We start from the raw sequence: 25,813 nt of genomic DNA, 5'->3' as shown, positions 1-25,813 counted from the left end.
TGATAATATGGCCTCTGGCCTCTGAGTCTACAAAGTGACAGATGTTATCATTTAGCAGAACTGAAGCTTATGCCAGGTTTAGTTGGCTAACCTTGTCAGTTACAGTGTTGTCAAGTGCAACTCCACACTAAATGAATGATGTTTTCTCTTCTAGTTTCAAGGATACAATATGGGAGAAAAACCTGTCCAAATCTCAGGGACAAATTACTACCTGTATCCTTCTGATGGAGGGCAGATTGAAGTAGAAAAGACAGCATTTGTAAAAGGTATACTTTGAAAGCAGCTGATTAATGACTGGAGAGATATTAATGCATTTCAGATAATCATGGGGCTCTATACTCCTGAATGTAAGAGGTGATTCATTTATATACCACATTCAGCATTTTTCAGACTTCATGTTCTTCTATTATAATTAACTCCGCGAGGCAAAAGCCGCACAGTTTAGCCGGGTCACATGAATTATGATCATTCAGTTAGTAAAATATTAAAATGTTTCCATATGATTGGTTGGCAGGATAATAGTAACTGCAACAAGCCAGAAATTAATTAATATTAATTACAACACATATTCTCATTTTAGAAACCAAGCACTTACTGTGAGTTTAAGGATTTTTCTGGTTTGAGCCCTAGAGCCCATGACCTGAGACCCTGCTACCACTGTCCAGTTGATATAACTCTTATTAAGATTTTCATATGCATGCAATGCATTTAAGTTTCACAGTAAATAAAATATTTCCATCTTAATTAATCCTATCAATTGGGAGAGATAATAGCTCAAATTTGAAAAGAGCTGAATTTAAAAAAAAAAAACAGGAGAAGGAAAATGAATAAGAACACTAAAAGGGGAAATTTCTTATGAGTACTATGAAAATAACATAATAACAGCTATCATAAATGAAACTATTTTTTAAGTCAAAGACCCTCTCACATTTCATTTGAAGAATCACAAAATTGATTCTAAGAGCACATTGTCTCAGTTGATATGTTTTTTTTCCTTTGTAATTTGGTGTCAGATGTGATGTGCAGACACCTCCTTGACCTATCTACCATTTATTTCTGGAATAATCTGGACCACCACTTTGGTCCTTTAGGCATCATCTTATAGGAGAGCTGACATCCCCAGGCAGTCCACTCCCTCTGGTTTCAATTCTGTGCTGCATTATTTAAGTAGCCTGCCAAGGAGCTTAATGTGGCTTCTAATCAGTCCGTCTTCTATCCCACGGTTCTCCCTCAGGCTCAACTTTTATCAAAGCGAAAGTGAAAAAGGACAAGCACAGTTTTATAATTCATTTAAAAGACCCTAGGGAAATTGTGAAAAAGGAGGAAAAGGATTATCCTTCAGAAGAGAAGAATGAAGAAGAAGAAGTGGAAGAAGAAGAAGAAGAAGAAGAAGAAGAAACGGAAGAAGAGAAACAACAAAATCTTAAAACAAGTAAGCAGCTGCGCCTTTTTGGCAGTGCAGTTCAATGCTTAGCAAGGTGCCAAACCTATCTCCCTGACAGAAACATGTTTCCCTTCCACTTGGCACATGGACATTTTGCAGATGTTAATGGAGGTGTTTTGCCATCCTGCTTATATACATTTTCCTTAATGTAATGTACATATGCATTATATGCATAACCTGTCTGTAGCAAGCTGGTCACTTGATTTTGCTCCCATGGCCTACCAGGTCCTGATGTAATTGCCACTCAGAGCCTGCCCAGGCTGGCTACCTTGGCTACCTTATGCAGCAACACTGACTTTGTGATGTTCATTCTGCCCTTATATTTGATTTATGTGCTTGTACCATGAACCATCTCTAGAACTCAGGTCCTTACTAATTGATTCCTATAAAGCTTTAGTTTTTGTTCAGTATTTACAGCAAATGGTATGGTTTTCTTCCTATGCTAATTCTACCACTTAGTTCTATCCGGAGTACCAGATTTCCTAGATTACAAGAAAAATTATTAGATTACATGAAAAATCATGAATTTGGCCTTGAGAGTCATTTCCTGCTTGGAAATAACAGGTGCAAGTAGGTGTCCACTGATTAAACACAATGAAACTTCCTGATTACACCATTTAACATCTCTAGGTAACACTACCTAGGAAAATTGACTGTTTTTTGTCCAGTGTGGATGGAGTCATCCCTGCAAAAGGAGTTGAGTTCATTAATAAAACATGTTGACCCTGGTGATGGGCTCAATAACTAACGCTTACATATACGTTTAATTACATCATCCCGAACCAGAACCCAGAACACAATGTTTGACAGTGTGAATGCACCCAAGAACTTAGCACAGAAATTTTCATAACTTATTTCTTTTACCTGATATAAAATATATGAATTACTTTAGAAAGCTGGAAATATAGAAATATTTAAAGAAGATACAAGTTACTTATAATTCTTGGCTGGCACCGTGGCTCACTAGGCTAATCCTCTGCCTGCGGCGCCGGCACCCTAGGTTCTAGTCCCGGTTGGGGCGTCGGATTCTGTCCTGGTTGCTCCTCTTCCAGTCCAGCTCTCTGCTGTGGCTGGGGAAGGCAGTGGAGGATGGCCCAGGTTCTTGGGCCCTGAACCCGCATGGGAGACCAGGAGGAGGCACCTGGCTCCTGGCTTCAGATCAGCGCAGCGCGTTGGCAGTGGCAGCCATTTGGGGAGTGAACCAACGGAAGGAAGACCTTTCTCTCTGTGTCTCTCTCTCTCTCTCTCACTGTCTAACTCTGCCTGTCAGAAAAAAAAAAAAAGTTACTTATAATTCTAACACTCCAGTAATAACTATTCATAGTTTATTTCTCCCTAACTTTATTATCATGAGTATTTTCCTGATCATAAAATACTTTTTTTAAAAGATTTATTTATTTATTTGAAAGACAGAGTGACACAGAGAGAGGAGAGGCAGAGAGAGAGAGAGGTCTTCCATCCACTAGTTCACTCCCCAATTGGCCACAATGGCCAGAGCTGCGCCGATCCAAAGCCAAGAGCCTGGAGCTTCTTCCAGGTCTCCCACATGGGTGTAGGGGCCCAAGGACTTGAGCCATCTTCTACTGCTTTCCCAGGCCACAGCAGAGAGCTGGATCAGAAGTAGAGCAGCTGGGTCTCGAACCGGCACCAATATGGGATGCCAGTGCTTCAGGCTAGGGTGTTAACCCACTGCGCCACATCACCAGCCCCATAAAATACTTTTTAAAAAAAATTTTAAGGATTTAGCAATGTATCATTGGTATAGCTATATCACAGTTTACTTAATCATTTCCATGTTTTTCATATTTATGTGGTTTTTACCAAAGTAAATAAATACATTTATATTTGAATTTGGTTATATGTATGTTTATAAATGTATATATCTATATTTATATATGTATATTATATTTCCATATGTATATACATATAGAACTCAATTATTCCTTTTTGTATAGATAATATTTCATTTTAGTGCTAATATTAAACATTCCATTTTGAGATTTTTTTTTTTTTTACTTTTTTTCACTTCGGTTTTACATCTGTAGACATTGGCCCAAATTTGACCCACAATATGTTTTTGTATGGCTCACAAAGTAGGGGTAGTTTATACATTTGTAAAAGGTTATCACAAAAAGAAAAGGCAAGAGTGAACAACTGGTACAGTGGTTAAGTCACCACCTAGGGCTCCCACATTCCAAATCAGAGTGCCTGGTTCAAGTCCTGCCTCCTCCACTTCCAACCCAGCTTCCTGCTCAGGCAGACCCTGGGATATAGCAGACAATGGCTCAAGTAGTTGGATCCCTGCCACCCATGTCAGAGAGCTGGATTGAATTCTAGACTCCTGACTTCAGTCTGACTCAGCCCTGGCTGTTGTGGGCATTTGGGGAGTGAACCAGGAGATGAAATAGGTCTCCCTGTTTGTCTCTCCTCCCTCTCTCTCTCCCTGCCTTTCAATTAAATTGAAAATAAATAAATACATGTTTAAAAAGAAAAAAATATGATAAGGATTATACCAGAGTACTTCAAAAAGTTCATGGAAAATGGAATTAGAAGAAAAGTTTATTTTGGTACAAAAGAGTTGACATTCATCATACCTTTTTCATAATACACATTTGCCATTAATGTTTTAGAAACCCCTCATATGCGTGAATTTCAATATCTCTACACCAAAACTAATCTATATTTTAATTCCACTTTCCATGAATTTTTGAAGATCATTCATATGTGGCCTACAAAATCTAAAATATTTTACGGCTGGCCTTTTCCAGAAAGGAAAAAAAAAGCATGCTTCGCCTGATTTAGAAAGCTCTTCAACAGATCGACAGAGAGAAAGACGAGAAGATAGAGTGGTGATCATTACCTACCACTTCTTGCTTTCTATTTCTCTTTTTCTAAAGATTAGCGTTCTGGTTTGTTTATTGTTTGTTTAGTGGGATTACATTTTCCCTCAGATGGGACACATGATAATGTGTCCTTTCACTGTTTACATGTGTCAGGGCCTCTTTGAATGACATCTGGGCTGGATGCAGGATCCGTGAACTGTCATTCTTTCCTCTTTTGATTCTTGGTCACTGATGCACAGTCCTGTGACTGTGAGATTAGAATTTAAGGAGCCCAGCTAATCTGAAAATCAAGCTCCAACCTCAACTCAGGGAATTTTTCTTTGGTTGTTAATCTTTTCTCTTTTTCATTCGTTGCTTTTTCTTTCTGTAATACTTGCATCTTGAAAAAAATACTTCCTCCAAACCTGTCTTCTTCATGCCTTCCTTCTGTTTAAATGTCTGAGATATGGGGCCAGTGCTGTGGTTGGGGTAAAGCCGCCTCCTGCAGTGCCAGCATCCCATATGGCTGCTGGTTTGCATCTCGGCTGCTCCACTTCCAATCAAGCAGTAGATGATGGTACAAGTCCTTGGAACCCTGCACCCACGTGGGAGACCTGGAAGAAGCTCCTGGCTCCTGGCTTCAGATTCACCCAGCTCCTGCCGTAGCTGCCAGTTGGCAGATTAACCAGTGGATGCAAGGCCTCTCTCTCTCTCTCTGCCTCTGCCTTTACCTCTCTGAAATTCTGCTTTTCAAATAATAATAAATAAATCCTTAAAAATTATTATAAATGTCTGATATATTTTTTCACTTTATTTTCCAAGAAATTCATCTGATTCTCAAAAGTGACCCTTCTCCCTTCAATTCATCTACTGAACACTGAATGGTATGGTTGGAGAATCATGTTTCTGAATTCCAGGAAATGCTTTTTAACCTATCTTTATATGCTATAAAAATAAAAGAATTCATCACATCTATAATTTATATCTCGCTGAACATGTGTTCTTTTATTTGCTGGCAAACATTTCTTTCTATGTGCATTCAGTTCCTTTAAAAGAGTTATTTCGGTGTGTTTTTTCTCAAGTTTCTAACAGCACATCTTCTCATTAATAGCGCCCAAAGGTGCCTATTTCTCTGAATCCTGATTCACACTAACCATGATCTTTTTTTCTTTAAAGATTTTATTTTGTTTATTTGAAAGGCAGAGTTGCCCAGAGAGAGAGAGAGAGAAATGTAAAGAGATCTACTATCCTCTGGTTCACTCCCCAAATGGCCTCAATGGCCAGGCCAAAGCCAGTAACCAGGAGCTTCTTCCAGGTCTCTCACATGAGTACAGAGATCTATGCACTTGGGCCATCCTCTACTGCTTTCCCAAACACATTAGCAGGGAGCAGGATTGGAAGTGAAGCAGCTGGGACTAGAACCGGCACCCATATGGGATGCCAGCATCGAAGACAGCAGTTTAACCTGTTACACTGCAGCAATAGCCCGTTTTTTTTTTTCCCCTTTGGATGGAATTTACTTTTTTAGAGCAGTTCATGAAGATATTCTATATATTTACCCTTCGCCCCTGTACATGCATGATCTCATACTCATCACTAACATTCTCACAGCATAGAGGGGTACATTGGTTACAACCGATGGATCTATACATCATTATCACCCAAAGTCCATAGTTTACATTAAGGTTCACGCTTGGTTTGGACAAATGTGTAATGACACACATCCACCACTGCAGTATCAAACAGGGTCGTTTCACTGCCTTAAAATCCTCTGTGCTCTGCCTGTTTTCCTTTCCACCCTTTTAACTCCTGGTAAGCACTGATCTTTCTACTTTGTCCATAGTTACACATTTTCCAGAACGTTATAGTTGGATAACAGCATGTAGGCTCTTCAGATTGGCTGCTTTGACTTAGTCATGTGGGTTTATCTTATCCCCCAGGTCTTTTCATGGCATGGCAGTTCGTTTCCTTATAGTGCTGAATAATATCCCATTATCTGTATATGCAACAGTTTATTTTTCCATTTACCCACTGAAGGACATTTTGATTCCTTCCAAGTTTTGGCAATTATTAAGAAAGTTGCTACAAACATATGTGTGCAGGTTTTTGTATGGATACACATCTTCAATTTCTTTGGATAAATACCAAGGAATGTGATTGCTGTGTCATATGGTAAGAGTATGTTAGTTTTATAAGTATCTTCCAAAGGGACTATATCATTTTCCATTCTCACCAGTGATGAATGAAAGTTCCTGTTGTTCTCCATCCTTGCCAGCATTTGGTGTTGTCAGTGTGTTGGATTTTCTCCCTTCAAATAAATGCCTGGTGGTATCTTGTTTCAATTTGCATTTCCCTAATAACATGATATGGAGCATCTTGTCATACACTTATTTGCCATCTGTGTATCTCCTATGGTGAAGTGTCTGTTGAGGTCTTTGGCTATTTTTAATCAGGCCATTGTTGAGCTGTAGGAGTTCTTTGTGTATTTTTTGTAGCAGTCCTTTCCCAGATACAAAATTCGCAGATGTTTTCTCCCTGGCTGTGGCTTATCCTTTTATTTTCTTGGAAACAGTACTTGTTTTGTTCTGTTGCTCATTTGAATATCCCAGTCCAGGGGTTACCTCTTCCTGGATTAGAATATTTTAAGTCATTATTTTCTGATCTTCATTGTTTGATGAACCAGAAATAAAATAACAGAAGAGAAAATTTTAAAATTTTTCACATATGCCTTAAGAGTTTGCTTTAAAATTATATCTGGCTAAAATAATTTTAAAATGGATTTTAAAATGTAAGGAGTTTTAAATGCAGGTATTTAAAAGTGTGTTTTAAAATGTGAGGAAATTGAGATTGAACTGATGGTTTTCATCCTAAAAGTCAGGTGGATAACTGGCCAGATGAATCATCTGCCCATGGCTGTGCCATTCACAAGTCTGTTCCCTCTCTTTGTTTCAACTCAGACTCAAACTTTCTAGGGCAAGTTCTCATCTTTGTAACTGCACCTCACCTCCAACATCCTGGGTGTGCGGGAGGGGATTAAAGCAATTGTTTTTAAGTTGACTATACTAGACCTCAATTCCTAACCTTCTCACTGAATTTTGCTTACATCTATTTTGAATAGCAATATTCTTGATTTGATTTTGTCTTTCAGAAGTTTTACATGCAAAAAATACACCTGTCAGCAAATTTGGATCTTTCTCTGCCACTTTAGAGAATGGAATCTGCCTCTCAATAAGCTACTACGGAGCCAGTGGGATGGCGCCAGGTGAAATGAATGCAGTAGCAAGGCTGAGTGTGCCCTGTGACCAGGTTCCCTGACCATTCTTTTTCTGCTCCCTTGTCTATAACAATGTTCTGATTCAATGCACCTCATGATTTTTCCTCCAAGGTGGGAATATATGATGTGTGTGAATGTTCATCTGTTTGTATACACGTTTGTGAGTGTATATGTACATATATATATATATCATTTATGAAGGAACTTCAAAAAGTTCATAGAAAAACAGAATTATAAAAGACAAGTTCACTTTGGGGCAAAATATTTTGACGTGTCTGCATAATTTTCTGTAATACATATTTTTCATGAACTTTTTAAATTCCTCTTACATAGCAAAAATAATGCTTTGATACTTTAAAAACCATTTATCATTTACACATTATTTTATATAATCACATGTACATGCGAGATTACAGATATTCCAAGTGTATGTTACATAGCCCAAGAAAATAAGCCCATTTGTTGGTGCCAAAGAAAACGAGATTTGCCAAAGTATCCTCTTGGTTTTCTGCAAAGCTGTATTTGCATGACTTCTGTGGTTGTGAAACCACTCAGCGTGCCTCAGGACATCAGTCTACATGAGCCATTCATTGGACATCCTGAAGGATTCCTGCAGCCCACTTTCCATAAACAAATTCTCCAACTGGAATCTATTTCCTTTCAAACCACAGAAGAGTAAGATACTTTATGAAGAATAATTAGGAAATCTATGGGTATCTTTTTTTAAGAAAAAGCATTACAAAATCTAAAAGTAATCCCTATGGAAGATAACATTACGTATGCATTAATAAATATCACGGTGGTCTAATTATTCACTTAACTATATAGTACGTGTCCCACAGAGAGTGCATCCCTATGGGCAATTATAATCTTGTTTCTTACCTTGTACCAAATATCCTAGTGAGATAGAGGCCCCATTAGGTTTGCTAGTGCTTTTGCTTCTTGAGGGTTTTGTCTTTTAATTTTGTATTTGATTTGTTTGTAAATCAGCAGTTTGAAGAAGTCACTTTGTACCTAAAAAAAAAAAAAATGTTTTAAAGTTCATTATCAACAGTCACCAATAAATCCAGTAAATCCGACTGCTTTTGAACACAGGTTGTCATTGTTTTAGACTATGCTATTTACACCACACTCTATCAGCCAGGTTGCTCTTGTTTCCTAAGTGATCGCTTAATGTGTAATCATTCCCTTTAAAGCAAATATTCCTAGTATCAAGTTATAAGTATTGTATTTGAAAATGTTTATAGTATAGATAATATATATTTTTCTTCTTATATATTAAAAAATCGAAGGTATGATGGGTTGTAAAAACAACTATCTACACATTACAAATTTCTTAAAATATATGTGGTGCACTAGGTTAATCCTCCGCCTGCGGCGCCGGCATTCCATATGGGCGCCGGTTCTAGTCCCGGTTGCTCCTCTTCCAGTCCAGCTCTCTGCTGTGGCCTGGGATAGTAGTGGAGGATGGTCCAGGTCCTTGGGCCCCTGCACCTACATGGGAGACCAGGAAGAGACTCCTGGCTCCTGGCTTCAGATCGGCGTAGCTCTGGCCATTGTGGCCATTTGGAGAGTGAACCAATGGAGGGAAGACCGTTCTCTCTGTCTCTCACTGCCTGTAAACTCTACCTGTCAAATAAATAAAAAATAAATAAATAAAAATAAACAAATATATGGAATCAATATTTAAGACTTTTTATCTGCTAAAGTCTAAACAAATTTTCAAGGCCGGTGCTGCGGCTTATTAGGCTAATCCTCCGCCTGTGGTGCCAGCACACCGGGTTCTAGTCCCGGTCAGGGCGCCGGATTCTATCCCGGTTGCTCCTCTTCCAGTCCAGCTCTCTGCTGTGGCCTGGGAAAGCAGTGGAGGATGGCCCAAGTGCTTGGGCCCTGCACCCGCATGGGAGACCAGGAGGAAGCACCTGGCTCCTGGCTTCTGATCAGTGCAGCACGCCGGCTGTGGTGGCCATCTGGGGAGTGAACCAATGGAAGGAAGACCTTTCTCTCTGTTTCTCCTTCTCTCTCTCTGTCTAACTCTGCCTGTCAAAAATAAAATAAAATAAAAAATAAACAAATTTCCAATCCAGTTCTCTCCCTTTAATTAAGTATACACAACTAAACATACTTTAGTTTCCTTTGGATAGGAAATAGATAATAAATCTGTGAAGCAGACAAAAAGATCAAGAAATTCAAATTTTTGAGCACTTTGTACGTTTGGCTAAGAGAAATATATCATTCTTGCTTCCTGTCGTCTTTCAAGTGGTCTACTGAATATATCCACAATTCAACAACACCAATCAGGCTCCCATAGACCTTCTATACAGCTCTTTACCCAAACCTCAGATGACAACCAGCCAGATTTATTTTCCTGTGGACAATTGTGCTCTCCTACCCAATTATGTGCTTTCCAGCTCCTTGAATAAACTGTGCTTTCCCTTCTGGCTGGCTGGCTGCTCAGGCTGTGCTAATGCTCAGAGCACTTTCTCCTAACACTTTTTCAACATCTTCTTGTCCTCCAAGTCTCAGCTTAGAGCTTACTCACCCTGAAAAATGCTTCACAGAGCAAGTGGCACTGGTAGGAGAGCTGGGTCTTTGGAGATGAGGGGGAGTTTTCTAAGCAAAAAAGAAAAAATCAAGGGAAGGGAGTAAGGCAATTCTAGACACTAGGAATAGTGTACGGCAAAGCTCATTAGTGTAAAAGCATGGAAAGTCGTTCTAGATACTAAAGGTGAACCCGTCAGTACAGCCACAGACAGACTGCCGACAACTTGGAGGAGATGGCCTTTCTGGCTCCTACAATTCCCCGACCACAGACTTAACACCCAACATGGCAATTGAGAGTTCGCTAATTTAAAATACCCACTGCATATACTTCCCTTGTCTGTGTTGCTTACATGTTTTTCTTTCCAAATCATGGCACACAGTAGCAGGTACGCAGTATTCACTAAATGAGTAAAGGAACGAGAATAGGAAAGAGGAGTTTCCCACTGCCATTCAGTTTCTATACCGTATTTCCTATTTGTCAGGCAGCTGGCAATGAGCCACTCAGGTGAATCAAATTATGGTATAGCCATTCAAAAAACTCAATATCTAATTAGAAAGGAAAACATGAATAGAGCAGTAACTGTCATAAGGCTTGAAATTACATATGAACAAAGTACTGAGGATGGAAAGAAAATTCTGTGGAGAAAAATGATGAGATTTAAGATGCCACTTTAGAAATGAGTGGGAACTATCCAGACACAGAAACAATGAACAAGAATTCAGGGCAATAAGAACCATTTGCACAGATATATAATCATGTGTAAGTATTCTTTCTTGATAGAAAGGTTGAAATTCAGTGTGATTGGAGTGGAGGTAGATGAGAACCAAACTGCAAAGATGTTGCGTTCCCTACTTGGGCAGTGAGTGGCAGAGGTCTTCAAGTAAGGGAAGCAATGTGGTCACTGAAGTGGTGGTTTGAGAGGTGCCAGGGCATCACTTAGGACAGCACTGGAAAAGACCCAGCAGGTGATGGTGGTATGCTGAGTTAGGGGAGCAGTGGTTCTGGGGAAATCTGAGAGCTCTGTGACGACTGGAGATGTGTAGGATGAGTCAAAAAGAGAAAATGTATTTGATCTCAGTGTCCAAATTGGGAGACAGAGTGTTGATTGGTCATGACGTTGACTGAGTGAGGACATAGGAAGCTAATCCACTCAGGAAAAGAGAGACTTAATAACTGAGATAGGAATGTCTGTAAAACTACACCCAGGAGATGTCTAAAACTGATTGGAAATGTGGGATATGAACTGAGAAGATGCTGCCTTAAGATGTGGGACTGGCCGGCGCATGGCTCAACAGGCTAATCATCCGCAATTGACTTTCCACTAGGAAATTTACTCTGACGTGTAAGCCAGAAACAATCTAGTTCCTTATTTATCCCATTGGTTGCTTTCCTATTTAACATGTCTTTATTTTTGCTACTTGAGTGCGGATCTTACTTGGGCTATTTTGACTCCATGGAACTGGTACACATCGTTTTGTCATTATTTCTTGTTGCTCCATTCATTTTCAAACATTTATCAAGTAATGAAGGGATTATTATTACCCCATTAATTTACAATGTAGATGAGAAGGTGAGGACCTGTGAAATAATAATTTGATTAAGTTAAGCATATTATAGTATTGGATACCTCATGTTTTCTGACTGCAGTCTTGATTTTCAGATCAATTCCTTTAGCCCTGAGGCTGGCGCCGCGGCTCAATAGGCTAATCCTCTGCCTGCGGTGCTGGCACACCGAGTTCTAGTCCTGGTCGGGGCACTGGATTCTGTCTCGGTTGCTCCTCTCCCTGTCCAGATCTCTGCTGTGGCCCAGGAAGGCAGTGGAGGATGGCCCAAGTCCTTGGGCCCTACACCCACATGGGAGACCAGGAGAAGCACCTGGCTCCTGGCTTTGGATCAGTGCGGTGCACCGGCCGCAGCGCGCTGGCTGCAGTGGCCATTGGAGGGTGAACCAACAGCAAAGGAAGACCTTTCTCTCTGTATCTCTCTCTCACTGTCCACTCTGCCTGTCAAAAAAATAAAAATTAAAAAATAGAAAAAAAAATTCCTTTAGCCCTGAAATCTCTCCAACTGATAAATCATACAGGAGGTCTTCATAAAGCTATCCATGGGGGCTGGCACTATGGTGTAGCGGGTAAAGTTGCCACTTAGAGTGCTGGCATCCCATATGGGTGCCAGTTCAAGTCCCAGCTGCTCCACTTCCACTCCAGCTCTCTGCTTTGGCCTATGAGGGCAGTGGAGGATGGCCCAGGTCACTGGGCCACTGTACCCACATTGGGGACCCAGAGGAGGCTCCTGGCTCCTGGCTTCTAACTGATGCAACTCCACCATTGCAGCCATTTGGGAAGTGAACCAGTGGATGGAAAACATCTCTCTCTCTCTCTCTCTCTGCCTCTTTGTGGCCCTGTCTTTTGGGTAAATAAATAAATCCTTAAAAAATGCTATCCATAAATTTCAAAATTTTTTTCACCCAAATAAACGTATCTTTTAGTTCCATTTTCTATGAACTTTTTGAAAAACACTCATTTAGTAAGGTAAAATTATTGCCAACAGATACAATTTTGAGGTATATGTGTTATTTAATAAGCATATCAAATAGGAATGTTTATTTGTTTTCCTTTTTTCTGGTTCTAGAGGACAAGGATCCTAATTTGGAAACAATGTTGAATATCCCTTCAATACATATTCCAACAGTAATTCCTGTTACAGTAACTGTTCCTCAAGGCAAAGCAAAGGGGAAAATAAAAGGCAAAGAAAAACCCAAAGACTCTCTTAAAGAAGAGGAACACCCAAAAGAAGAGGAGAAAAAGGTAAATGAACATCACTAGTGTTGTTATAATGCATAGATTTTACTGTGTGGATATACTGACATTACTTGTAGTGTCAGTTTTAAATGGACACAAAGGATTGATTTGCACACAGAAAATGGATTCCAACTTCACAAGACATGTTGTTGTAACACAAATACAAATCGTCATTCATTCTAAGAACTGAAGGGTTGATTAAACCTTTTTCTCAACCTGATTCTTGGATTTTCTTTGCTATTGGTCAAGTTCCTAAAATTCTTTATTTTTAGTGCTTTATTTAGCTCAATAGAGAAGAATAACAGAAAGCAAAGTTCTAACTAAGCTATTTGGTAGACTTGAATTAAGATATTGATGTGCTAAGAATCTGTCAGGACCAAGGGACAGCCTACTGCTAGTTCAAGAGTAGACCATTTCCACCTCCAACCCTTCCTCAAAGGTCCCACACATTTACATGCTACATACACACATGCCCACACACACATGCATACATCACACATGCCCCCCCACACACATGCATACACATTCAGATACCCGCGATTTAACTTTAAATATTTTATAGTAGAATACAGATCAACAGAAGATTCTAAAAGAAGGAAAATAAGGAAAGAATTTTAAATCTTGACTCTTAAAATGTACAACTAAAAGTACAATGTACAGATACTCAACTTATTAAAAGAGAAAATTGTGTTGAGAAGTGCTCAAGGACATGAGTTTCAGATTCTAATTCCTTAAAAGTTATGAGTTTAAATGTTTCTTTGCCTCTGTACCATGTTAACACAGATATAATAGATGAAATTTCTCATACCAGGTCACTTGTCCCTTGTTACATAAAAAAGGTTCAAAACAAATGTTTTGAACAAAATGAACTCTGGATAATTCATTTAAAATTAATTTGACCTAAAACAACTAGATATCAAACTCAATAGTTGGCCCAAGATTTATAAAACATGATAATGGAAAAGCATTGTGTGGTTACTGGCTTCATGTGTAACAATGGAATTGACATGGCAGGTTTGCAGGCTTGACTATTTTATTCATGTACAAAATATCCTAAGCTTTTTTCCTCTTAATTTTGATCTGTGTTTTTAATTCATTTTAGCTAATCATTGACATTTTCCCCTTCCAGTGACAAAAGAAAAGCACACCAACCTCAACAATCAACAATAAAAGACTAATTGGACTGAACTAAAGATCTAGCAATGGGTTATTAGTTAGAATACCTTTAGTGCCTAGAAAAAGAAAACTGAAAAAAAAACTGAAATAATTGTAATTAGGGATTATTTGGAAGTTACTAAATAACTTTCACTCTTGTGACAGTATAACCAAGCAGGGGACTTAGGTATAAGCGGCACAGAATGAACACCAAACCATCACTAATTTATAAATAACATTTCATTATCTTTTACTGATCTTAGTTGCTACAAAATCAATGAGTGTTCTTTATCAAAAAGTATGGACAAATATGCTAACAGTATAATATCCCTAGCACTCAAACTGTAGGAATTATCCAGTAAGAGTAGAAATTTTGGTTTCCCATATACTTTGCCTATGTTAGTCTACTTGGGCTGCTATAACAATGTACCTTACACTGAGTGATTTACAAACTACACAAGCTTATTACAATTTTAGAGGCTGGGAATTCCAATATGAAGATGCTGGCAGATTCCGTACCCAGTAAGGACCTGTTTATAGCTCTTCTCTGTGTTCTCATGTGGCATAAGGAGCAAGGGAGTTCCCTTCACCCTGTTTTATGAGGGCACTAATCCTGTTCATGCACATGGAACTCTCTTGACTCAATCACTTTCTAAAAGGCCCCACTTCTTAATACTAAGACATTAGATAGTAGGAGCCAATGTATAAAGTTTAGTGGAATGCCAAGAATCACACCACTGCATCACCCTTAAACCTATACATACAAAAGGAAGCATCTTTCAAGGGCCACTTCAAGCCCCAACTCTTCACAAATCCTTCCCCAATTATTCTTATTAGTTTTTTTTTTTTTTTAACAGGCAGAGTTAGACAGTGAGAGAGAGAGAGAGAGACAGAGAGAAAGGTCTTCCTTCCGTAGGTTCACCCCCCAAATGGCCGCTACGGCTGGCGCTGCGCCGATCCGAAGCCAGGAGCCAGGTGCTTCCTCCTGGTCTCCCATGCGGGTGCAGCTTATTAGCTTTAATAGCTCCCTTTTCTGAGGAAAGATGTGCCAGCTGTTTTGTATTATCATTTAATTGCCTCACCTGTCTGTGGCCATTATAAAAGCAGAGTAGATTTGTTCAAAGGCAGAAATTCATGCATGCTTTCAAGCTCTATTGCACGGTCTGCCTAGCTGTGTGCAGGTCACATCCTATGCTCTCAGCACATCATTGCTTAGTCAAAATAAATAATAGCTCGTTTGAAATTTTGCAAGCCATTGTTCATGTGCTAAATTGTTTACAGGAAGAAGTAGAACAAGAAACAGTTTTACCGGAGAGTACCTATGTTCCCACCTTCCAAAACCTAAATGTGTCTTGCCCCAATGGGCTCCTGTTGACCTTCATTGGGCAGGAGTTTACAGGTGAGTGCTGCCTAGGGGGTGGGACAGGGAGGCAGTGGCAAATGCATTAAAGAAAACAGTTAAACCACCATTGAAAATTGTATGTTTTCCTACCAGTTCATACTTCTGGTTGGCAGTGGGCAAGAGACTATTTTTAAAGAATGAGAATCATAATATTGATGAGTTTTTGAGCACTTCCCATGGCCAAGTACTACCTAAGTACTGAACATACATGAAAAAAATATATAAGTATCATGACCGAAGTACTAAACCTGCATGTTACAAATTAAAGAAATTGAGGCATCAGAGGTTTGACAGGTTGCCCAAGGTCATCTAGCTATTAAGTGGCACAGAGAGAAAGCCAATGACCTTACAATTCCTGTGTGGCCCCTCTGTCTTCTTGTCTCTCTAGAAAACTACAGTCCTGTACTTGGACTTTCTGACCAAAGACACTGAGCACAGAGTAGAGATAAGTGAACAAAGACAGCAAGTCAGTATATAACTTTATAGAGCTTGTCATTTCTTTTTTTTTTTAAGATTCATTTTGTTTATTTGAAAAAGTTAGAGAGAGAGAGAGAGAGAGAGAGAGAGAGAGGTCTTCCATCCACTGGTTCACTTCCCAAATTGCCACTACGGCCAGGGCTGAGCCAATCTGAAGCCAGGAGCCTGGAGCTTCTTACAGGTCTCCCACATGGGTGCAGGGGCCCGAGGACTTGGGCCATCCTCTGCTACTTTCCCAGGCACATTAGCAGAGAGCTGGATTGGAAGTGGAGCAGATGGGACTTGAACAGGTGCCCATATGGTTGCTGGCGCTTCAGGCTACGGCTTTAGCCCACTGCACCACAGTGCCAGCCGCAGAGCCTGTCATTTCTATTGATTGCGTACATGGCTCTTAACCTGTTCCAATTAATAAACAAGTACAAGAAGGACTAATTTAATAAACGTGGTGGGCATCAGCTTTGGTGGTTGGGTCTAACAAACATCATTTGTTTGGAGACCCACTATTGCTGTGAAGGTAGGAAATGCAAAATGGAAAATGCTGAGCTAGGATTTGAGTTCTGGCTCTGACACTGGTGAACACTGCAGCCCTTTCAAGTTACTGCCCCACCATGAGTTCTCAGTTGATGATTGTTAGATTATTTCAATGGATCTTGATATTTTTTACAACCAAATATTTTTCTTTATTATACTTCCCTTAAGGACAGTGAGTTTGAAAAGTGTATCTATCAAAGGAAAAGTCTATGCCAACATAAAAATAATCCAGTATTGCATTTACTTGCCAGCCAAAAGACACCAAATATAATAGTTCAGCTATTTTGCTGTAATTTTTCTTTTCATTAAGTTTCCTAAATTGTTAAAAATAGAATCTAGATCCCTCGTCTAGTTCCGAGGACCCCGACTGGCCCAAGTTTCCACCTGGCCCCACCATACTGGATGATTACTACCAGTGTCTAAGATGCTAGAGTATACTGGGAGGAATGCTGTTTTGAAGTTCAAGAGGATACATATAGTTTGTTTACTTGGTCCTCTTACCAAACCCCAGCTTAGTAACTTTCATCTGCCTTTTCTATTAGGCATATCATCTACCCTGATATTTCCATCCATATGTCAGGGGAGACAATGTGGTTAATAATAAATCTGCCTGGAACACACCATCTTTTGAAAGTCTTCCATATGTTATGAATGTCCTAATGCAAATCTGAACATGATGACAACATAAATGCCGAAGCAGCAAAACCTCTGTCACGGTCAGCTGTGGACACAGGGAGGGTTGGTGACCGTGGTATAAGATGAAAGAGCCTAGGTTTGAGTTCTTTCCTGGAGACTTTTGAATGAAAAGAGAAAATACATTCTAACCTAGAGCATACAGTTCACAAGTTAGTTTGTTGTTTTGTCTGTTTTGGTTGTGGTCGTGGTGATTGTTTTCACAGTTTCACATTGTTTTCACAGATTCAAATCCCAGTTCTGCTGCTTGCAGGTTTTGTGACTGTAGAGAAGTTATAGTCTCTCTAAGAGTCCGTTAACCTTAAAACCCTGGAAAGTGAAAGTTGTTGAGGTGGTTTCTCTCTCTCTCTCTCTCTCTCTCTCTCTCTCTCTCTCTCTCTCTCTCACACACACACACACACACACACACACACACACACATTCAGTTAACAAAACCTTAGTAAGTCCCATTATTCCAGGGTTTCTCCATAAAAATATAACCTCATTAAGAAGCTTAATTGGGTGTTTTTTCTCCTTGACTGCCAGCTAACAGAGGAGCACTGGGAGAAATCTGCATTTGGTTAGAAATGAGGGGACTGTGTTAGCTTTGAAAAACGAGGGATAACATAGGAGGGGAGACCCTGAGTTACCTCCCTGGGGCAACCAGATGGCCCCATTGCAGTATTGTGTACCCAGAAGTGAGAGTTTAGTCGAAAGTGTGAGGAAGGCACCAATGAGTGCAGGGTGAGGAGTGGAAGCATGAAAGCAAGGCTCTGCTTCCTCCATAATTCTGCCCTGAGATGTCATGGAAGGAATTAGAAAAACTGACTTACGCACAGAGAAGTTTCCTCTTAGGTGCTTGTAGAGGATCATCTTCACCACATGTGAAGGGCAGCAAGGAACCAGTGTCCTGGGTCATCTGTCATGATATGGAAACCATGGTATTATTCAGATGCAGGCAACAGAATGAAAAGCCTTGAGGAGGAAGATCTAATCCCATCCCCAGAGCATTGTCCAGTTCACAGTAAAGCTTTATTCTTTTTTTAAGGTCAACATGTTGTGGATGAGGAGCCCACCTGGGAAATCATGGTGCGTCAGAGCTACCCCCAGAGGGTGAAGCACTATGAGTTCTATAAAACGGCGATGCTACCCATGGTGCAGGAGGCATCGAGGGTCATCACCTGTCAAGGCACAGTCATCAAGTATATGTTGGATGGATCCACGCAGGTGAGAGGATTGAGAGATGAATTACCCTTTCCTGCCTTAAAGTAAAAGACAGGAAAGCTGTGGGTAAGGAACATTACTGTAGAGAGAAGAGAAACAATCACTTGGAAATGGGATGGCACTTTAAAATAAAGAATGAAGCACAGTATAGTTGGGAAGAGGGGGAGACTACAAAACAGAATACAAATACACTTCTCCTGTTTATGCGTAGTGCAGATTACAGCCTTCACACAGCATCTACCACCTCTCCTTCTCAAGCAACCTTTAAAAAAAATGGGGCCGGCACTGTGGCACAGCGGGTTAAAGCCCTGGCCTGAAGCACCGGCATCCCATATGGGCGCTAGTTCTAGTCCTGGCTGCTCCTCTTCCGATCCAGCTCTCTGTTATGGCCTGGGATAGCAGTAGAAGATGGCCCAAGTCCTTGGGCCCCTGCACCCATTTGGGAGACCTGGAGGAAGCTCCTGGCTCCTGGCTTCGGATCGGTACATCTCCAGCCGTTGTGGCCATCTGGGGAGTGAACTAGAGGATGGAAGACCTCTCTGTCTCTACCTCTCTCTCTAACTTTTTCAAATAAATAAAATAAATTTTTTTTAAAAAAAGAAAAATATTCAAATAATAAATTCATTCTTTATTGTATCTTTTTCTGGTTTGGGAATTAAGATGATGCTGGCCTCATAGAAGGAGTTTCAGAGGATTAAAATTCTGTTGAACAGTTTGAGAAAAATTGGAATTAGTTGTTCTATAAAAGTCTGGTAGGATTCACCAATGAAACCATCCAGTCCTGGGCTTTTCTTTGTTGGGAGGGTCTTTATTACTGGTTCAATCTCTGTACTGGTTATTGGTCTACTTAGATTTTCTATGTCTTCATGACTCAATTTTGGTAGATTGTATGAGTCCAGAAATCTATCCATTTCTTCAAGATATTCCAGCTTGTTGGCACATAGCTGTTTGTAGTGATTCCTGATGATTGTTTTTATTAGGTGCTGTCTGCTGTAACATCTCCTTTTTCATCTCTGATTTTATTAATTTAGGTCTTCTCCCCACCCCCCTTTTTTTGGTTAGATGGTTCAGTGGTATATCAATCTTATTTAATTTTTTAAAAAACCAGCTCTTTATTTCACTGTTCTTTTGTAATTTTTGTTTCAATTTTGTTTATTTCTTCTCTATTTTTAATTATTTCTTTCCTCCTATTTTGAGATGCATTGATAAATCATTTATTTGATCCCTTTCTGATTTCTTTATGTAGATACTAATTGTTATAAACTTTCCTTTTAATACTGGTTTTGCTGTGTCTCATAAGTTATAGTATGTCATATTGTCATCTTCATTCATTTCTAGGGATTTACTTATTTCCATTCTAATTTTTTCTATGACCCACTGCTCATTCAGGAGTGTTGTTCAGTGTCTGTGTGCTTGCATAGTTTCTATTTTTCTTAATTTGTTAATTTCCAGCTTCATTTCACTGTAGTCAGAAAAGATACGTGGTACATTTTCAATTTTTTTGAATTTATTGGGACTTGCTTTATGGCCTAGCATCTGATGCATCCTAGGGAAAGTTCCATGCACTGATGAAAAGAATGTGCATTCTGCAGCTGTGGGGTGAAATGTTCTGTAGACATCTGTTAGGTTCACTAGATCCTTCACGTCAATTTGCTCTGTTGCTTTTTTGTTGATTTTCTGTCTTGTTGATCTGTCCATTGATGAAAGTGGGGTGTTGAAGTCCCCCGTTATTATTGAATTGGAGTCTATGTCTCCTTTTAGATCCATTAACATTTGTTTTAAATAGCCAGGCACCCTGGCATGGGTACATATATGTTTGTTATAGTCACATCTTCCTGTCGAATTGATTTCTTAATCACTACATAATGCCCTTCTTTTAACTGTTTTTGTCTTAAAGTCCGTATTATCTGATATTAGGATGGCTATGCTTGCTCTTTTTGCTTTCCATTAGCATGGAATATCTTTTACCATCATTTTATTTTCAGTCCATATGTATCTTCGTTAGTGAAGTGTGTTTCTTGTAGGCAGCAAATATACGAATCTTGTTTTTTAATCTATTCTGCCAATCTGTATCTTTTAATTGGAAAATTTAGACCATTTACATTCAAGATTATTATTGATAAGTAATAACCTAGTCCTACCAGTTTCCCATAAATTTTCCTATTGTTTGTTTTGGATTTTCTTTTCTACTTTTACTAGGAGATTTTCTGCCTTCACATTCTTTTATAATGATGACTATCTGTGTTTCTGTGTGTAGCACATCCTTAAGCATCTTTTGTAAAGCTGGATGAATGGAGACAAATTCTTTCAATCTCTTTGTTTTTGAAGATGTTTATTTCAACTTGATTTATAAATGAGAGCTTTACTGAGTGGAGTATTCAGGTTGACAGTTTTTTCTTTTAGGACTTGGACTATGTCTCTCCATTCTCTCCTAGCCTGTACAGTTTTTTATGAGAAACCAACCGCAGAAAAGGAAAGTACAAAGTTCAGTAAATTTTAAAAATATCATCTAAAAATAAAAGTTGAGAAGCAAGAAATAGTTTTAAAGTAAGTAAAAGGAATATGGGCAGAGATAAAAGAGTAGCAGTCCATAAAATAAGAAAGAAAAAATTCTATAAAAAAATCAAATGTTAAAAATTAAAAATAATTGTGAAGTATCAATTGGCAGAAGGGATGGATTATGAGTAAAAGTTAAAAGATGTGGAATGGGCATTGACATAGTAGAATTTTCAGAATATGGAAATAATAAGAATGAAGGAAAAAAATAAAAACATAAGAAATCTGCCCAGAACTTAAAAAAAAAAAAAGAAAGAAAGAATTCAGATCAAACAGGGAACCAGTTGTCAATCAGGATGGCAGTAATGGATCGGCTGTAATAATCTTTAGAAGATCATGAAAATGAGTCATCTTGCACTTTTTAGGACTGCATAGATAGAAGATCTCAGAAAAGGGAATCAGTTCCTATAAATGAGTAAGAATCAGGTGAGGCTGAGCATGGTGGCACAGTGGGTTGACGTGCTCTCATCTCAGAGTGCCGGGTTTGAATCCCACTCTACTTTGGATGCAGCTTCCTTCTCCTAGTTCTTCCTGCCATCCACTTTGGAGACATGGATGGGCTTCCCACCTCTGGGCTTAAGTCTGGCCCAGCTCTGGCTGTGGAAGCCACTAGGGAATGAATCAGCAAGAGGAAGATATCTCTCTCTCTCTCTCTCTCTCTCTCTTTCTTTCTGTGTGTGTGTGTCCATTTAAAAAAAAAAAAAAAAAAAAGGAATCACGTGGACATTTGATTCCTTGCCATGTTTATTAGGAGGCTATACAGACTGATACTAGACAGATGTCATACAATGCCTGTATATACATAGTAGATATTAATAGATATTAAACATTGAAGTATCTGATCACACTTCAGAGTATAAAATTTCCCTCACTGAACAAGGGAAGGGTAAAGAATAGAAAAAACAGTAAAACTTAATCCAAAAATGGGACATGAAGAAAAAAGAACAAGATAAACGGAAAAATAAAAAAATCACACTGACTATTAAGCTAGTGTCTCTGAACTCCAAATCTAACCTTCTATAACATGCTTTCTGAGAGTCAGGAGGACTGCAAACAGAACTGCTTCTTTGATTTTGAGATTGTTCAGTTTGTCACATGGTGCTTATTGTTAGCTTCTTCCTTGCTGTGTAGAATGCTGAGAACTTTTCTTCTTCCTTCAGATTCTCTTTGCAGACGGCGCTGTGAGCAGTAGTCCCAATTCCGGCCCTGTTCATCCTCCTCCGGAAATGTCACCGAGCCCTCATGATGGAGATTTAATCGACTCAGCTTCTCAGCAAAAATCAGAAACAGCTCCATCTGAGATTGCCATCACAAAGAAAGGTAACACTGGAAGCCTCTTGACTGATAATGGATTTAATAAAGTCTTCAAATGCTTAGTAATTGTTCAATACTGTTATTGTACATCTTGTCTTTTCTACTAATATATTTAACATATTCACACACGCAAAGGTGCTTTCAAAGGCTTGTGGAAGGACAAGTGTTTGGTGCAGTAGTTAATACATCGCTTGGGATGCCTGTTCCCCTATTAGAGGGCCTGGGTTAAAGTCCTGGCTCTGCTCCTGATTCCAGCTTCCTGCTAATGCACACTCGAGGAGACAGCAGGTGCTGGCTCAAGTACTTGGGTCCCTGCCACGCATGTGGGAGACCTGGGTTGAGTTCCTGCCTCCTGGATTCAGCCTGGCCCAGTCCTGTATGTTGGAAGCATTTGGGAAGTATACTAGTAAATGTGCAGTCACTCTCTCTTTCTCTTTTTCCTTCTCTCTTTCTCTCTCTCTTCACTCTGCCTTTCAGTTGAATACATAAATAAGTAAATAAATAATCTTTTAAAGTTCATGGAAAATGAACTTAACAGCAAGTTCATTTTGGTATATGAAATTCATATAAAGTTTTCTTTTAACCTTTTTTTAAGGCATACAAACTTCATGCATTTCATAAATACATATTTAGGAATTTAATGATTCTTATAATACACATTTTCCACAAACTTTTTGAGGCACCCTGTGCATGCATATGAATTTTCATTGTAATCACAGCATTACATACTATTTTCTGTTAGGAGTATTAAGTACCAGACATTTTCCCATGTTGTTATATATGCATGCATAGCACCCAGGAACAATTCTGAATATTTTAAATGCTAAATCAGCCTACAGAGCATCCTGCTGAGGAGCATACTTTAATAATCCCTGACAAAACCAAGACACAGAGAGGTTAAGTAACTACCTTGCGCTCTCTAAGCCAGCAAATAATGCACCTGACCCTTAAATTACACTGCCGCTTTTGTGCCTTACAATATTTCCTTAGTTTCTCATAAGCTTTATTGAAGCCAGTATTTACTCTTTTTTGTCATCAATTTCACGTTCCACCATAGTACCTAGTACCTATGTGGAGGCAAACTGAATTCCTTTTTTGATTGCTCAAAATGTGGAAAACACATTTCCCTTTAGTAAGAGCAGGAGGCTCCTGGTTGGAGACATAAACGATGGCACCACCCTATGGCTTTCCAAGTTCCCCAGTTCTTGACACAAGAGGGGCTGATGCAGGAACAGTCTGTGTAGCTGCTTCTCGGAGCTGGACCTGGACGTGGGGGACTTCTGCTCGCAACATGCTGTATCCTAGGTTTCCTCAGAGCCCTTCCACACAAGACGATGCACCCACGTTTAGAAAAAGTCGTAGGTACGTCTTCAGAGCAATCTTGGGTTTACAGGAAGAGTGAGCAGAAAGCACAGAGAACTCCCCCTACCTCATCTCTTCCTGGCTCAGTCCTCCCTTTCTTGAACACGTTGCTGAAGGTGATCCGTATTTTACTATTGCTGAACCAGTGTTTCACATGATAGCGAGCTGACGTGTGTATTTTACTCTCAGGTTCACTCAGTGTGCATTCTATGGGTAGGACAGCTGCATAGCGTTCTGAATCCACCACTTCAGACTCACAGGGGATGATGTCACCACCCCCAGATTCCCTGGGCCTCACCTACTCACCCTTCTCTTCCCTCTGCTTGGAGCCAGGCACTCCCTCCCTGAACTCCTGCCAACAGGGGACCCTTTTCCTGTCCCTGCAGGTCTGCCTTTCCCAGAATGTCATGTATTTGGAATCACGCCGCCTGCAGCCTTTCCAGCCCAGCTTCTCTCATTTAATGTGCGTTTAAGATTCACCCACTTCATTTAGTGACTTAGCAGCCAGCTTCCTTTTATTGGAGAATAATACTCCACATTATTTCATCCAAACTAAAAGAACTGTAACACCACAAAGCAGCTGGTCTTACTGGTATTCGTCATTTTTCTTGCATTGTTCCCCAGATTGTTAAAATGTTTTGGCCATTTACCAAAGTTCTGGAAAAGTTGACTTTGATCATTTTCCTGGTGTTCCATTATTTTATGAAGGAATGGAATTTCATAGTCCCGTACTTACAAATCCAGCAATGTTCTCCCACCTCACAATTATATAATATTTCATAAGAAATATTTAGTATTTTCATTATTTTCTGGTTCTAAATATTGTTTGATTTCCATTATAATATTTTATTTGACCCTTGTATTATTTAAATGTGTTTCTAAATTTCCAAACCTATGAAGTGTTTGGTTTTTCTTTATTTGATTCTTAACTAATTGTTCGAAATTGTTAAAACGAGATTTATGGCCGCATATATGGTGAAGGTTTTAAAAAATTCTAGGTATTAAAAGAGCATATATCCATTTTGATACAGTGTTCTCTTTATGTTTACTAGGTGACACTTGCTAGTTGTGTTATTTCTGTATCCCCATCTATATCTGGACACAGCAAACTTTTCTGTAAAAAGCAAGATAGTAAATGTTTGAGACTATGGGTCATCTGGTCTCCATCTCTGTCCCAACTACTCAAACCTATGGTTAGAGCACAAAAGCAGCCATGGACAATCCACCATTAAAGAAGCCTGAGTCTGTTGTGTGCCAATAAAACTTTATTTATGGACTCTAAAATTTGAATTTCAAATAACTTTTATGTGTCACAAAATTTTCTTCTATTTTTTTCAAATCTGTTTAAAAATTTAAAAAGAACAATAATATTACAGGCTATATAAAACATACAGCAGGCCTTATTTGCTTTGCAGGCCAAAAGTTCCCAACCCTTATTCTCTATCCTTACTAATTTGCTTTGATCTTCTCTATCAGTCTATTCAGCACAAGGGTGCTCCAGTCTCTTGAAAGAGTAGTCTCTTCCGTGCTGTATTCCTTATAATTTAATCTTTATTTCTTTACTTTATTTTTTTTAATTTATTTAATTTAAAATAAATTAGTCTGTTTTGGAATTCTGTAAGATATTTTGAGGATGTTATTTTAGATATTAACAACTTTAGAATTATACTTTAAGGTAAATTTAATCTTTCATCATAATGCCTAAGTTTTTATTCTATGATTCTTTTTTCACCATAATACATATTTTTCTTTCATTATTATAGCTCCAGTAGCTTGCTATTGCTTAACACTTTACCAGTCTAACTTTTTCCAAACTCATATTTTATTTCCTATATTTTATGTTTAAATGTGTCTCTTGTGAGCAACATATAAGTGGGTATTTTAAAAATCCAATTTAAAAAATTTTCCTTTAGAGATTTAAGTCTACTTCTTGTATTATTGACAGTTGCTGATAATGTCTTTATGCTGTCTTTATTTCTTTTTTAAAAATTAATTAATTAATTAATTTATTTATTTATGTGAAAGAATTACAGAGAGGGAGAGACAGAGAAAGAGAAAGAGAGAGAGATCTTCTATCCACTGATTCACTCCCTAGATGGCTGCAAGGGCTGGGGCTAGGCCAGGCTGAAGCCAGGAACCAGGAGCTTCTTTCAGGTCTCCCACATGAGTGCTTTCCCAGGCATATTAGCAGGGAGCTGGATCGGAAGTGGAGCACGACTTTAACTGGCACCCAT

At 39.1% G+C, this 25,813-nt stretch overlaps 1 protein-coding gene across 1 annotated transcript in view; it reads left to right on the top strand.

Annotated features, from left to right (window-relative positions):
* SPAG17 (sperm associated antigen 17) overlaps nt 1-25,813 on the top strand; it is a 249,496-nt gene that overhangs the window by 149,353 nt on the left and 74,330 nt on the right. The window contains exons 22-28 of the mRNA XM_062193510.1: nt 155-266; nt 1,235-1,432; nt 7,415-7,528; nt 12,717-12,892; nt 15,323-15,440; nt 18,172-18,350; nt 22,064-22,223. Of these exons, the coding sequence (XP_062049494.1) occupies nt 155-266; nt 1,235-1,432; nt 7,415-7,528; nt 12,717-12,892; nt 15,323-15,440; nt 18,172-18,350; nt 22,064-22,223 (1,057 nt within the window). The remainder of the gene's footprint in view (nt 1-154; nt 267-1,234; nt 1,433-7,414; nt 7,529-12,716; nt 12,893-15,322; nt 15,441-18,171; nt 18,351-22,063; nt 22,224-25,813) is intronic.

This window comes from Lepus europaeus, chromosome 5 (genome assembly GCF_033115175.1).
Source record: "Lepus europaeus isolate LE1 chromosome 5, mLepTim1.pri, whole genome shotgun sequence".
Taxonomy (NCBI): Eukaryota; Metazoa; Chordata; class Mammalia; order Lagomorpha; family Leporidae; genus Lepus; species Lepus europaeus.
This window is presented reverse-complemented; position numbering and strand designations above follow the sequence as displayed.